At 50.8% G+C, this 14,404-nt stretch overlaps 1 protein-coding gene across 1 annotated transcript in view; it reads right to left on the reverse strand.

The window, feature by feature from the left end:
• Window positions 1-203: 203 nt before the first annotated feature.
• The window catches only part of LOC308218973 (cystathionine beta-synthase-like), a gene marked incomplete at both ends in the record, with an annotated part of 39,071 nt that continues 24,870 nt past the window's right edge, over window positions 204-14,404 (reverse strand). The window contains 9 exons of the mRNA XM_080613513.1: window positions 204-699; window positions 5,092-5,371; window positions 5,905-6,078; window positions 8,831-8,915; window positions 9,678-9,786; window positions 10,284-10,418; window positions 11,639-11,710; window positions 12,293-12,398; window positions 13,987-14,071. Of these exons, the coding sequence (XP_080469639.1) occupies window positions 204-699; window positions 5,092-5,371; window positions 5,905-6,078; window positions 8,831-8,915; window positions 9,678-9,786; window positions 10,284-10,418; window positions 11,639-11,710; window positions 12,293-12,398; window positions 13,987-14,071 (1,542 nt within the window). The remainder of the gene's footprint in view (window positions 700-5,091; window positions 5,372-5,904; window positions 6,079-8,830; window positions 8,916-9,677; window positions 9,787-10,283; window positions 10,419-11,638; window positions 11,711-12,292; window positions 12,399-13,986; window positions 14,072-14,404) is intronic.

Here is a 14,404-nt window from a genome sequence, read left to right on the forward strand (position 1 = left end):
CTCACCCACTACAGACACTTTGCCCTGGTGTATACATGACATACAATGAGGCACTTCTCTAGCGCTCTTTGGCACAGCCCTAACCATCGTCAAGTCCCCTAGACCAGTTTGAAGCACTTAATACCTCTCAGCGAGGATGCCCTCCTGCTGCTGGAGGGGCTCCCCTGTCCCTCTGCCCTTGCCGGTAGAGGGGACAGTGCAGTTCACTCCTTGCTCTCACACTGCAGCCGGCCGCCCTGGGCTGGGCAGGTACAAACCTGGTCCCCCCGGGCGGTGGTGGTGCCGGCGGGCACTGCCATCTCCTCCTCATCATAGCACACACACTGCGGGCAGCCGTCAGCCACGGGACTGCCCACGGCCTGGCAGGTGGGGGGCAGGCTGGGGCAGAGCGGGGTGCAGGTGATGTCCCCACCGGGGTGGCAGGTACACAGCTTGCGGGCGAAGTCGATGTAGAAAGAGCGGCCAACAGGGACGTGGCCGCTGGCGAAGCCTTGCATCTCACAGTCGCTCTCCAGGTAAGGGGGGCAGGCGCAGGGTGCGGGGCACGGCGGGCAGCAGCCCTCAGAGGTGGCTGGCTCCTCCACGTCCCTCTCAGGACATGGGGTGCAGGCGCTGGGGTCACACGTGGGTTTTGGGACCACACCGCAGATCAGGAGGCAGGCGAGTAACAGGCGAAGGGCGCTGGTGAGAGCCATGCTTCTGAGGAGAGAAAGGGGAGATCAGCACAGGCGTCAGGCTGGGCATAGGCATAGGCACCCCCATGACATTCCCATAACCCATTCCCACCGTTTTGGTCATCTGCAGTGTGCTGGGACCGGCATTGTTTGCCTTAAAACATGAAGTCTTGTGCCCAAAAGCCCACCCTGGCTCTACTGAGATGTCCTCCAGCCACCAGCTGTGGCTGTCCAGTTCAGACAGCACAAGATGGGCACTGTGGCAGCAAAGTCCACACTGCAGCACACACTGGCCAGCAAACAGCACATGTTCACCCCTATATTGATACTGATATTTTACGTTTCAGTGACTAATTGCCCCTGGGAGGCATTCAGGCATGGGCACTTGAAGGACTCAAAGAAGCACTGTCTGCTTTGGTGGCACATCCCTGTGGCTGCTGCCACAGTTGGGACCCTGCTTCTCTAAGGAAGGTGTTCCCAGTGTCAGGCACTCCTGTGGGACACTGCTCTTTGCCTTCTCCAATGTTCTCAAGCAGAGAACCTCTCACAGGATGAAATCCCCTCCCTGTGCCAGCTCACTCCTTCTCCACCTGCAGCTCCCAGGACACACAGCACTGCCTGGCAGCTCATGCTGACTCCCCTCCTTGTTTTAAGGACTCTTTGCAAACTCCAGCTTTTCAAGACCCAGCATTTCCTTAAGGGCAGCCACAGTTTTGGATCCCTTCCCTCTGTCTGATTGACCTTAGGTACTGCTGTCCCTTCCTGCACTTGGTCCTTCCAGGTTGGGTCTCTTCTCCAGTCGCCCCAGTGCCACCTTTGATTGCAATTACATCATTACCTTTGTGCTGTGCATTTGATAGCCCAAATATCCTACTCTTGCAGACATGCAAGTACTTGTAACTGCTTCTCAGCATTTCTTTAAGCAATAATATTTCAAAATTGCATAACTCTGAAGAAAAAGCTTGAAAGCACAAACTCCACTCATCTTCAGTTTGAAAAAAGAAAGCCTTTGACGCTTTCCTGGGTTTAAAGTAAACTCTTGCTTGTTTAAGTTACTGGCAACTGCCATTACCAAAGGCTTTGCACACCCAAAACTCTAGCCAGCCCCTGCAGTCCCATTCACTGCTGAAACCTCCAATCCCACCTATCAATGGAATTGGGCTTCTCCAACAGAGCCTATTTCCCACAAAACCACTGCATGGAGTCTGTCCCTCAGCAGCTGCAGCGTGAGCAGCCTCCTGCTCATGCCAGGCCACTTTTCCTAGTTCATCCCCCCTCAGTTCTGGAGATCCAGGATGCAGTCTGGCCAAGGCGCTCCCCTCCTGTTCCATGCCAAGTCCCCGGGGTCTCGGCTTCCCGAGGCGCTGGTTACCTGCTGCAGGGTGGCTGGGCAGGCGGGACGGGTGCTAGGGTGCAGCACAGGACCCCAAGTGGTGTCTCCAGTCTTCGCCCCACAGCCTGCCCTGGATCCTCTATTTATGTGCTGCTGGTGGTGGCTCCACGACGAAACACTGGTGGGGGGAGACAGAGGAGGCGGGGAAGGCTCCGTAGCACAAAAGGTGGCTGGGCAGGGCCAGGGAGATGCTTATCTTGCTGGTGGTGGTGGCTTAGTCTGTCTGGCTGCAGACTAATCCGGCATCTCCCAACTGTCCGCAGGTCTGTGCTATCTCCCCACACCCTTCTTTGCAGGCTTCAGACAGGGTTTCTGAAGTGTCAGCACCTCCCCGCACTTTGCAGGCTGCCGGGAACATGGATAACAGTGTCCAGAGGGAAAGAGACTGATTTGAAAACGTTAGTGAGGCAGCACGGGTGGAGGGCAGCCAGCTCTGGGGTGATGCACCCCACAGTGCTCCCGCTCAGGAGCCGGACACGGGCATGGACTTTCTCAGGGCACATGTTTTATCCTTGTCTCCATGCAGCCTCCTGGGGCATGCTTGGCACACACCATTTAAAGCGCTTTAGGCTCTGCATGGCTGTTTTCCTCTGAATTAATACACCTGGAGCCAAGGCCACGTACCTCGGCGGAGGAGGTAGGCATGAGTTTCACATGCAGGCATAATCCAGGTGCCCTGACCAGCACAAGCAGCCCAAGCTTCCCTGGGTCCCATCTGCTCTCTGACGTGAAATCATCTTAGCCTGATGTACTAATGAGCTCATTGGAAATGTGCCCCCCGACCTTGCAGAGGAATGGAATGATGAAAAACAGAAATACCTTGCAGCAGATGGAACTGTGGAGAGCAGCTCCTTCATATACATGTGTGTGTACCCCTCAGAGCAGGAGGTGCTGCAGAAGAGCATGGGCTGGTGCTGCAGGACCACAGTCTGTCTCCTGCACTGGAGCTATGCTATGCTCAGGGCAGTGAGCATAGCATAGTGAGGTGGGATGCTGCCCAGCCCTCACCCTCTTCCTGCCACCCTCTCACAGCAACTTAAGATGAAAATCCCCATTCCTCTGGGAAATGTGTGGGATCCCCATGTCCCACAAAGCCCGAGATCGCTCAGATACACTGAGCTGGGAGGCTTTGTCTCACTGCACATGTGAAATACTGGTATGGCCTCAGTGGCAAGGGGTGGGAAATGAACTTGAAAGACCAGTTATCTGGAAGGGGTTGTCGTTGTCAAGGGCAGCCCTGAGGACTTGGGTAGAAGGGATGGGATAGCGAGTGACGTGCGACAGGTGAGACACTGGGCTCTTGACCCTGCTCTACCACGGATGCTGTGTACAGACACGTCTTTACAGGTCCTGCTGTGATTACTGCAGACAAAGCAAGTGAAACCCCATCCTCTGCTTCCTGAAGCCTTTTTCTCCCCAGAGATGTGTGGGCAGAACAGCACCAGCCATTCCCTCTCACCACCTCCTGCATCCAACCCAGCATCCCGTGGTGCCACTGCTCTGCCCTGGTGCGTGCTGTGGAGTGTGTTTGCATCCTCAGGATCGCAGTCTGTGGCAAAACACCACAGATGCAACACTGACATCGCCAGCCGGGGCAATGCCACTGCTGTATGTGCCTGCAATGTGGATGTGGAGCAATCCCGGAATGTCCAGGGCTCACACCCAACTTTATTGGTTGGTTCCCACACTCACAGCTAACACACAAAAGCCATTGTGTTTGTGACTAATACTCAGCAGTTACTTCACCTCTGCTGAGTGCAGCTGCCTGTCCTGTAGCACTGCTGCTGCTGGGGGCACAGGGGCTAACCCATAGGGGCCGTGCAGGCTGCAGAGAGGTTCAGGGCAGCTGATACCTGGTCTGCTGTTACATGCTGTGAGCCCGTCATTTGGGCTTTCAGGTGGTTGGTTTTGAGAGCTGACACATTCTGCACACCCATGCTCAGCGTGCCGGGCAGGAGCCTGCTCTGCAAGTGAGCATCAGCTCAAATGCATCGAATAGTGTATTTGTTTCTGTTCAAACTCATAGTAATGGGACACCTTTTTACATAAACAAATGCAATTCATGAGAGGACAGCCCATTAGCGAGGCTTGTCCTCCACAGCCTTGGGCTTCAAGGTGGTCTAGATTCACGCTCAGGTCTGGGCTCCATGGAGTTACAGGGCACTTTTACTCATGTGAGTTTGGAATACATACCCAGACTAAGATACTTCGGTTTGCAACAGAGCTGCTAAAATAAATACAGCACAATGAGGTTGAGCTAATCAGTTCTTACTTTTTTCTGGACAAATATGGTTATTACTCAGGCAAAAACTTGCAGAAGATTTGATGCAGCTTGTGTTCAGGAAGCAAAAGACAACAGAGACACTCTTCCTAAATATAAATACTTCAGCATTCTATAATTTAATAAAAGTCTTGTATAAACTAGATTAGGCTGAAAGTATGGACTAAACACTTGGCAGCAAACCAGAATTGGAATTGGTTGTTGTCACCTTGAAGCAGCTCCCGAAACTTATGGAAAGACTTATGGCGAAGCTCAGTGTGTCTTTGAGAGCAACTCCCCCAAACCAGGTTTTGATGGTGCTTTGGTTTGGTCCCACAGCCCACCCTCCTTTCACTTTTGCCTTCATTTATGTTTAGAGCAGACACGGAAAATGGCTCTTATGACCTTCATTATCAGTTCATGGAACACAGTACCCTGACAGCAAAACTAAGATCAACCTCGCCTTCCCCTCAATAACGAGCTCCCAGGATGCATATCCATGAGATGACTGTTACAGGACACAGGGATGAAGACATATTCCCTCTCCCAGTTACTGTATGGTGAGAATGAGTCTTTACTTCTTGAACAGGTTTGGTTCACTGCCCCATCCTGTGAGACTGTGCTAGAGACACCCAGTGCTGCCAGCTCCCTCAGAGATAAGGAAAGTGTTTTCCAAAGGCCAGTTGCGACCATGGGAGCCATTCCTCCCCTGCCCATCGCAGCCCTTGGCTCTCCCTTCACATCTCTCCTGCCCAGGTACCCACCTTCCACATACCAGGGTGCGACGTCCCACCCATTCCTCACTCTTCATCACTCCTCTGGGGCCCTGCCTCTCCTGCTGCCTCCTTGGTCCACAGACAGAGGTGGGGATAAGCAGGAGGGTCTCCCAGGGGTGCCTGCAACTGTCTTGTGAAGGGCGGAGAGGGGCAGAAGGGTGCAGCCATGATGGGGCTTGCCCCAGCCCTGCTTCTCTCATAGCAGAGATGGGCTCTGATACTGGTGTGACCAGGGTGACTTGTGGCAGCACCAGCAGTGCATTGGTACCTATGGGTAGCAAATACCTTGCAGAATCACAGAACCGCTAGGGCTGTAAGGGACCTCTGGAGGTGGCAGGGCCACCCAGAGCAGGTTACACAGGAACGTGTCCAGGCGGGCCCTGAATGTCTCCAGAGAGGGAGACTCCACGACCACCCTGGGCACCTGTCCCAGTGCTCTGCCACCCTCAACATAAAGAAGTTCTTCCTCGTGTTGAGGTGAAACTTCTTCTGTTTTAGTTTATGGCCATTGCTCCTTGTCCTGTCACTGGGCACCACTGAAACGAGTCTGGCACCATCCTCTTGGCACCAAATCCCCACCTGCTAAAATCTGTGCAATAACAACCTTTCCCTTCCCATCCCCACCCCTCCCTGGGTTACCCCTCCGTCCCTGGGAAGCTCCGTGTAACCACACATGGCTATTAAACACAATTTCATTAGTTATCTTCTTGTTAGTGGTATTCTGGGATGGCGTTTAGTGGACAGATGGTCATTATAGTAGTCATTCTGAGAAACGATCAGCTGGATCAGACCAGAAAGCACCTCGCCAGGAAGGGGAGGCTCGGGGGGCAGCTGGCCCTGCCGGAGGAGCAGAGGAGGGTACAGCCAAGCTGCTCTGCTGCTTCTTCTCGTTTCTGCTGACGAAGGTGAGGAGGTCCATGGCTGTGACCACACCGAACACCATCTGCTTCATGAAGGAGCTGCCATTCCCATTGACTGCAAGCACAGAAAACACCAGTTTAGTGGAAGTACAACCAGAAGAACCCCTCACCCAGCTGTGCAGGGGCTGCTGTTTGTTTATGAAACAAAAACCCCAACAGAACAGCAGCTGTCTCTGCTCTGCCTCAACAGGAAAGACTGATGCAGCCTCAGTCAGGTCACTGGGATCACATCAGGGAGGTTTTAGCTGCAAATAATGCACCCTTTACCAGAGCAGGAAGCTTAGTTCCCCAGCTGTTTTTATCCAGTCTCTGTTCCAGTCTTGCTTCTATCACCTCAAAAATTTTCAGGCCAAACTAATGAGACTCTAAGAACAGCACTGAGGCACTTTCTACTCTGCTCTCATGACGTTCTACACCACCATTAATAAAACAGCATTTCAAGAATTGCTTTAACTATCTGATAAATGTTTTCTTAAATAATAATAAAACTAGCCACCAGAGCCCAAACATGAGATAAAATGCAGGCTCTGAAGGTGTGGAAATAAGGTAATAAATAAGGGGGTAACTGCGACGGCATTAAAACAGCAGCTCTGGAAAAGCAAATGCGTGTTGTCTGAAAACCAGAACAAGAGGCACTGCACGCAGCTGGCAGATGTTTTTCAGTGGGTACCATTTAATTTGTGGGTACCATTTAATCTATATTGAAATGTGATACAAAACAGATCTTCACTATTTTGTGACAACAAAGCTGAGAAAGGAGATTCTACCCAGAGTTATTCTCAATGAGTGAATTGAAAATGTGCATCAAAGGCAGCTTTGAATGACAGACTTTTGCTTGCAACATTTTGCGGGAACATGTCTAGACTTGTAAGCCAGCTTTGGAGCCAGCTTCGGGGCAGCAGGCTACAGAGAAGCAAGCAAAGGGGTTGGGATGTTTGCATGTGATTGGTTTCAGAGACCCTGGGTTCAACAGGCAGCCCTTTGCTGGCAGTCAGCACAATATTGTAGGAATGCTCTGCATGTAGCATGTGTAATCCCGTAAAATTAGTGCAGTTACACCCTTCAGCTCTAATTTAGAAGACCTAAGCATGAGTCTTCTGACTGCTTTTTCATGTTGTTAACATTTTAAACAAAGCAACTCCCCTGAGATAAGGCCAGATTTGTACTTCTAGAGGTTTTACAGTATAATTGCCCTGGAAGGGTGTGTTAGGTCAGATTTGCAGAACAGCACCTGCCACCATATCTATTGTGGTCAGAGGAGCAGCAAGGTGTGATCCCTGTGGTATGGATGTGTCAGCAACCCTCATGTGGTCCCACTGCATGTGACTACTGAGTGATTTGCTTCACTGAGTAGGGGGTGGCTGTACATTGGTTCGAGAATAAATCAAAGCTGATGGTACAGCTGCTTTGTTGGACTGGTCTAATGGTACTCCTGAATTGGCAGAGCATTCCTACGGCCAGCTGTTGTCCAGGTAAGGCTCGTACACAGATGTCCCAGGATGTACTCATCAGTGTATATTGTGCCTCTTGAGTCATGTGCCTCTGATCCAGGGCGTGCTCATGGTCCAACATGTTTGTTTTCATCTTTCTCAACTTACCCTGGACCTCTAGGGTAGGTGTCTGATAGCACCAGCATCAGATAGCACCCTAAGGTCCCTCAGCATATCAATTTATGTAGGCTCCTTGGGGCACACAGGCATAAGGATGTCTCTTGGCTGCATCTCTAAGGGTGGTAAGTGGGAACAGGGGTGTTCAGAAGATGGTAAAGCCTCTGAGCGTGCACAGCGGAAGGTCTTTAAGCAATGGGATGCAGACTGTATAGTTTGTTTCCTTGCACTTAGATGCCTGAATTCCACCTAAGTTTTATCGAATGTGCACAAATGCTCCTTTCATAGAATCATGGAATCACAAAATGGTTTGGGTCGGAAGGGACCTTAAAGTTCCAACCTTTCTGCCATGGGCAGGGGCACCTTCCGCTAGACCAGGTTGCTCAAAGCTCCGTCCATCCTGGCCTTGAACACTGCCAGGAATGGGGCAGCCGCATCTTCTCTGGGCAACCTGTGCCAGTGCCTTACCACCCTCCTAGTAAAGAATTTCTTCCTAATGTCCAATCTAAATCTATCTTCAACTTAAAACCATTCCCCCCTTGTCCTACCACTATATGCCCTTGTAAAAAGGCCTTCTCCAGATTTCTTGTTGGCCTCCTTTCAACCTTGCCTTTGAGTACTAAGTCTACAGAGATCTCCTATTTCCCTCATTTCCTCTATTGCTCACAACCAGTAAGGCAGTGATTTGAATTCAAGGCCAAAAGGCTAAATAAGAACTAGAGGCCTGAGCCTACAGCTGTGCAGCAAATGCTCTGCACCCAAAGGGCTACTTACAGTCCACCTTGGCTGTCAGAGGGGACCAAATGAAATCCCTTAATGAGTACTTCTCATCCCCAGAAGTGGATATCTATGGGAAACCATGAGATAAAGGGAGGGGATTGAGATGATGTGTGCTTCAGCATCACCCCTATATGGAGAGGACAACACAGCTCCCATGGCCAGGATCTGGGAAGGGCTCCTGCAGGATGCACATGCTGGTGCTAGTCCTGGACTCCTCTGATTAAGGCTTCCCTTCTCTCCCCTCATCTCTGTGGTGTCAGGAAAGGAAATGCATGAATAGTTGGCAGTTCCAGGGCTTTGCAGAGACAAAGGGCAGAAATCTTTCCTGTAGAGGCTGATACCTAAGCTCAGTTTGAGAATTTGCCTTTCCCCTCTCAGACATTCATGCAAAGCCCACACAGTGCTGCTGAAGATACCTACACTGCATTTGCTCATGTACAACAATAGCAAAGTGGTCGTTCTCCAGGATGCAGGAAAGCTTGCCGAGGCTGTCCTCCAGGCCAATCTGAACAGAACAGAAAGAGATATTTTAAGTTTCACTTCACATTTAAAGGACAGTGGTAGCAGAGCCTGGTTCCTGCCTCTAAGCCATGAGTTGCCAAGGTGTCACACAGCTGGACCAAGATCAGGTGCACCTCACCCACTCACGCTGTTCTGCAGAGATGGGAGGGGATGCCAGCCACCTGCAAACCAGGCTTTTCTGTAGAATCAACTGGGTTGTAAGAGACCTTTAAGATCATCAAGTCCAACCTTTAAGCCTCCCCCCAGCTCAAAGGGCCTCCATGAGATAGCATGAGGAGATGGCTCCAGCTCCCCTAAAACACCATCCATTCACCTCACTCCCTCTCTGGACCATTGATGAACATCCAACCCAGGCATCCCTTCCCTGCACACCCATCAGAGCCTGTGCCTGTCGCTCCAGCCCTGCTGAGCCCTGGGAATGCCTGGGCTCTGATTTCAGAGGGTGCTGAATCCCCAGCTGGACAAAATCCTCTGACAATGTAAGACTGGAGATGGACATTCACACGCTTTGCTCCTGGCGTGAAAACTCCCATGTCTGAACCCTACAGGCTCAGCAGCATTTTTGCTGGTGCCTGTCCTTACTCTCATCTCCATGATGTTGCCAACACCCTCCCACCTCTCTTCTTTCACCTCTCTGTTTTTTCATTGACCTCCTCTCCCAGCTGCTGTCACACCTCAGGGTAGTCTCACTTCTCACCCCGTGTCCCCCTCCCTGGGCAGCGGATGCCACCAGGCACAGCAGTACCTTTGAGAACTGGTCGTAGATGACCTTCGTAACGGAGTCTGAGAACTGTGCATTTCCAGCCAGCACTGAGGTAAGGGTGTTGCTGAGGGTCACCATTCCCAAAATAAGCCTGTAAGGGAACAGGGAGTTTTCAAAAAGGTCAGGCCTGAGATAGGGCACATGATTTATGTAGGGGCTGAACGGTTCCCCTCGAAGTCAGTGACTAAATCACTGCTGCTGTCAATGGGAGGCACCAACTTTTTCCTCATCTTAGTGAGACAGGAAGATTTTTGTCCTCTCCAAGATGTTGGTGTAACAGTGGTTAAAGTCTGCTATTGCAGAGCAGGACTTAGCAGCTGGGAGAAGGAAAGCTTGCAGTCTCTCCAGTTGCTTATTTGTGTGGGTTTTCCACTCAGCCCTTACCTCTCCTCTGGCCTCCCTTTGCACTGATCCAACTTCTGCTGAGTCTGGCGGGCACTGGATTTGGTTTTGACTTTAACTGGGTTATTTACAGAGACACACATGCACCACAGAGGCCAGTGCAAGAGCCTCATCATGGGATCAGTAAAGGCACTTTCTCTTTAGCTTCCATGAATGGCCATCTTTGTAAAGAGCAAAAATAGTTACCCTGATTCAGCAACAACAGGCGCTTGGTCATATCCCTTCTCCTGGAGGATCTCAATTGCCTTTTGACAGCTGACTTCAGGGAGGAGAATGAGAGGGGCCGAGAGATTCAGTTTCTGCACCTTGATGTTCCACCACCTGTTGAAAGACAAATGGCAGCACCAAGCTGTTACCTTCTGCTGCACGGCTGTGGGCCTTGCTCAGGGAGGCAAGGCCAGCAGAGATGAGACCAACCACACACAGACATTCTGCCTGCCTGCAAAGATCACCCCACTTCTATCCCCAAAGCAGTGATGCTACAAGTCCGCCATGGCCAGGTCTTGTTGAAGCCAAGCCGAGTGTCCATACAACTCCAGAGGCAGGGCTGAGGCCAGCAGCTGGCAAAGTGTGGAGCTGTTCTGAATCCAAGGAAGTTACTGAGGGCTTTGCTCCAAGCTCATGAGTGGTGAGGGCTATCAGTTTTACTTTTTTGGTTTGCATCTTTGGTCCTCAAAATGCAGCATCTGCAGATCCTCCAGGAGACAGCCTGGCAGAGATGCTCGTGTGATTTATACAGGACAAGTTACGTTTGTTTGCTGCGGACCACAGGCAACTCCCAACTCATCTCAGCCCTTCGTCCTTGCTAAAGGCTGGAAGAGAAATTCTAAACAGGCACAAGAGGCCTTGGAAATATATTGATTTTTTAGGAAATATTTTGCAATAATCCTCGGTTATAGTAACCTACAGGAGCAGGTGACATCAGTAATACCTGCTGTCTTCAAAGTGAGACTAGGCGCTTTCTAAACAACTGGCGTTCACCCAGCCACATGTCAGCTGGCATCAGCAGTGTGATTCCCTGCCTTGAGGGGGCTCTTTCTCCAGGGCATCCAAGAAACAGCTCAGTTGCTCACCTCTGCTGGTCTGCAGCTCTGGAAAATGAAAATTTACTGTTTCCTGCCTGAAAAGACCTTCAGAGCTGTTTGAAAGGGTGCTTGCTATGGGAGAGACCCATGTCCCCACCAGACCCATGTTCCTTTGAACACAGCTGTGGAGTAGGACAGTAGGTTTTGAGTGGAGCTAGATGTGCCTCTCAACTGTTCTGCTCAGCAGGGCTTAGGTGGTCTGGACAATGACTGCCATGTGGGAGCAGATCAGCAACTCAGGATGTAAACATCTGCTTCATAGACTTTGATTGCAGAACGGGGATTTCTGACCACTCAAAAGAGAGGAGCTGACATCATGGCCCCCCCAGATGGATCCAGCCTTAAGTGCAGTTTTTCTAAATACTAACAGATAATGCTTTCCTTTGAAGTTGTTAATTTCCAGGCTCAGAAAGCTGGCTCCCTTAGCACAGTTTGTACCGCTGGAAGCTGTCTTACCAAGGCTTGTGCTCCTGGACGTCATTTAGGAAACCGTTTTTTATCATCCACTTATCATTCAGAAATTTGGACCTAGGAATGACCAACAAAGAGCGAGTCTGTGAGCCCTCCAGAAGAAGTCGTGCTTTGTTTCATGCACTAGACCGCAGCACTGCCCCGGGGCTCCCATGATTTTTGCAGCTGGCTGTTCTTAGCCCCTTTTAAGGTCAGCGGGAGCTGCGGGTGCTCGGTAACTCTTGGAAGCATGTCAGCTATTTGCCTTCCTAACTTCAGGCATGCAAGTTCAAAAACCGTAGCTTGACTGATTCCTGCTCCGTGCAGTCAGTCAGTGACAAGAGGAAATAAAACCCAAGCATCCCAAGACCCAGCCCGTGGTGCTTGCCACAGCAGTATGCTATTTATCCCTGTTGTTTGCTTTGTTTTTCCTATGAGTTGCTGCAGGGGGACTCCCAGCTCTGGGCTCACACTGGGTGCCATGCAATGAGAAGTACTGGGGTGTTCTCCAGCAACCCATGCCACCAGGGCTCAGCAGTGCTAAGCTCATGTCGCTGAAGGGCCCCATGGCCCCAATCCATGGCATATGCAGAGTTGGGGAGAAGGCTGTGAAAGCTCCTACCCAACACCAGAAAGCAGGTGAGGAAGCAAGAAACTCACATGTAGTTCCTGACAGAGTCGGGCAGGATGACAACACAGCGCTGACCTTCCTTCAGGCCCTTGGCTGCCTGCACGGCAACAGACATGGCGCTGCCCGAGCTGCCTCCTGGGTGGGTACCAAGAAGAGAGAGACAAGCATCAGGGCTGCCCAGGGTGTAGGACCACAATCCCAGTGCATGGGGCACAGCACTGCCATAGCTAATGGCACAGAGGCACCCAGGCAAAGCAGTAGCAGAGGTGGCACCTCCTACACCAGGCTCAAGACACTGGGAAGAGGAGAACAATCAGCCCCACAACCCCATAAGCTTTAGGGTCAGGAAGAGGTAGGGGTTGAAGGGATATGTTCATATGATGGCTCTGGGCAGCTGGCATTTGTGGCAGCATAAGAGTCATCTTATGAACTTCATGAAGCATTTTTGTGGTGAGTCTGTGGGCAGGCCAAGGTCTGAAAGGTTCAACACAGGGACATTCTGCGGACACCGTACCCTTCCTTTGGGTAATGAGAAGACCGTGCCCAATCTAGACCTTCTGACTGACATATCTGGCAATCAAAGATTGGCTTTAAATGCGTTGTAAAGACTGAAAAAAACCCATAAACATTGCATCCATGCTTAGAATACCAAGCCAACGTGATGGAAGACTTAAATGCTTCCTGTGCCTGTGTGCACACATGTGGTTTGCTGCACGTAAGGAAAGCAGGTCCCTGCTTTACAGAGGCAATTCTTCTACCAGTAGTTCAAGTACTGGAAGTCAAACACATTCCACTATCTGTGTGCCAATTACACACTGCATTCAAGGCAGCACGTATTTTACAGCAGGTTAATTAGCACATTTTTCAAACAAATGGGGACAGGCCCTGAAAAATGCAGTTCAGGGAACATGGAGCTATTCACAAATTATAGTTGGGGTCAGTAAGTGGTTTCTGTTGAAACACAGTGACTGTGCCTGCTGGGTTAAATCAACATTAAAGTGTTTCATTACAAATGGCCTGATCTTTTCCAAAACTCCCTTGATGTGAGCACTCAGGGCTTTTATCAGCTGTAACTATAAGCCTACATGTTGCCTGATCCTGGATGGGAACCTGTGGCTGGCTGCTCGGTGGCAGGGAAAGCTGACTAAAATGCTGATGCTCTGTAGAGGCTCTTAGGGCACAGGCAGGGTTTGTTTGAGGGCATCCTTTCATTTTGGAAAGCTGGTGGGATCACTTACAGCTTGTTGGCACAGGCAGAAATGCTCAGTAAGAACATCTTATACTTTCTTTACTTCCAAGCTTTCCTTGGTCCAAACCTGGCACCTCCTGTGTGTGTGGCAATGGTTCAACAAGTGGCCTCACAGAGTTGTCAGTGGAGCAACAGTTCTAACCCACCTGTCCTGTCCCGAGCCCCATTAATCCTCTCTTCAGTCCCTGTAACACTACACCACACGGGGTTAGGCCTGAAGATCCAGTTCCATGTGCAGAAGTGCCCCGGTAAGAGGAGAGTTATTGCTTCTATAATTACTGTGGCTGATGAGTCAGATCCCAGACCAAAGGCACACTGCCATACCTCTGCAGTCGACACTGCCCTACACACAGCTCAGGGTTCAGCCATCCAGCAGGCACTAAATGCAGAGAGCACCCTCCCCAAAGAGTTTTGGTCCAAAGAGGATGAGATTCAGAAAATGTGTTAAGAGCAGCAGCTGCTGTTGGTGCTTACCGCACAATAGTCCCTCCTCCCTGATCAGCCTGCGCGACATGAGGAACGAGTCTCTGTCGTTGCATTTGTACCACTGATCAACCACCTGAAGACAAAAGCAAGAAGGCTGAGTCTTGGTAGTGTTATTTCAGGCTGTCCCTACCCTCTGAGGCATTCCATGGTGCTGATGCCTACAACGTCTGGCAGCTTTGAGCTGCTTTCCATACTTATTGAAAGCAAATACATTTGTCAGGACATCCTTGGTCTGCAGGGCATGCCTTTGCTCTGCAGGCACCCACTCTAGCCTGTCCAGCCACTACCCTTTCCTTGGAGAATTAGGGATGTCTGAAAGGTCCAGAATCAGGGTGCTGTAGAGGGCATGGTGTTCATGATGTCCTAGGCTATGCTACACTAATGGTCAATATTTGCAAGGCAAAAT

Source organism: Psittacula echo (genome assembly GCF_963264785.1).
Source record: "Psittacula echo genome assembly, chromosome: 3".
NCBI lineage: Eukaryota > Metazoa > Chordata > Aves > Psittaciformes > Psittacidae > Psittacula > Psittacula echo.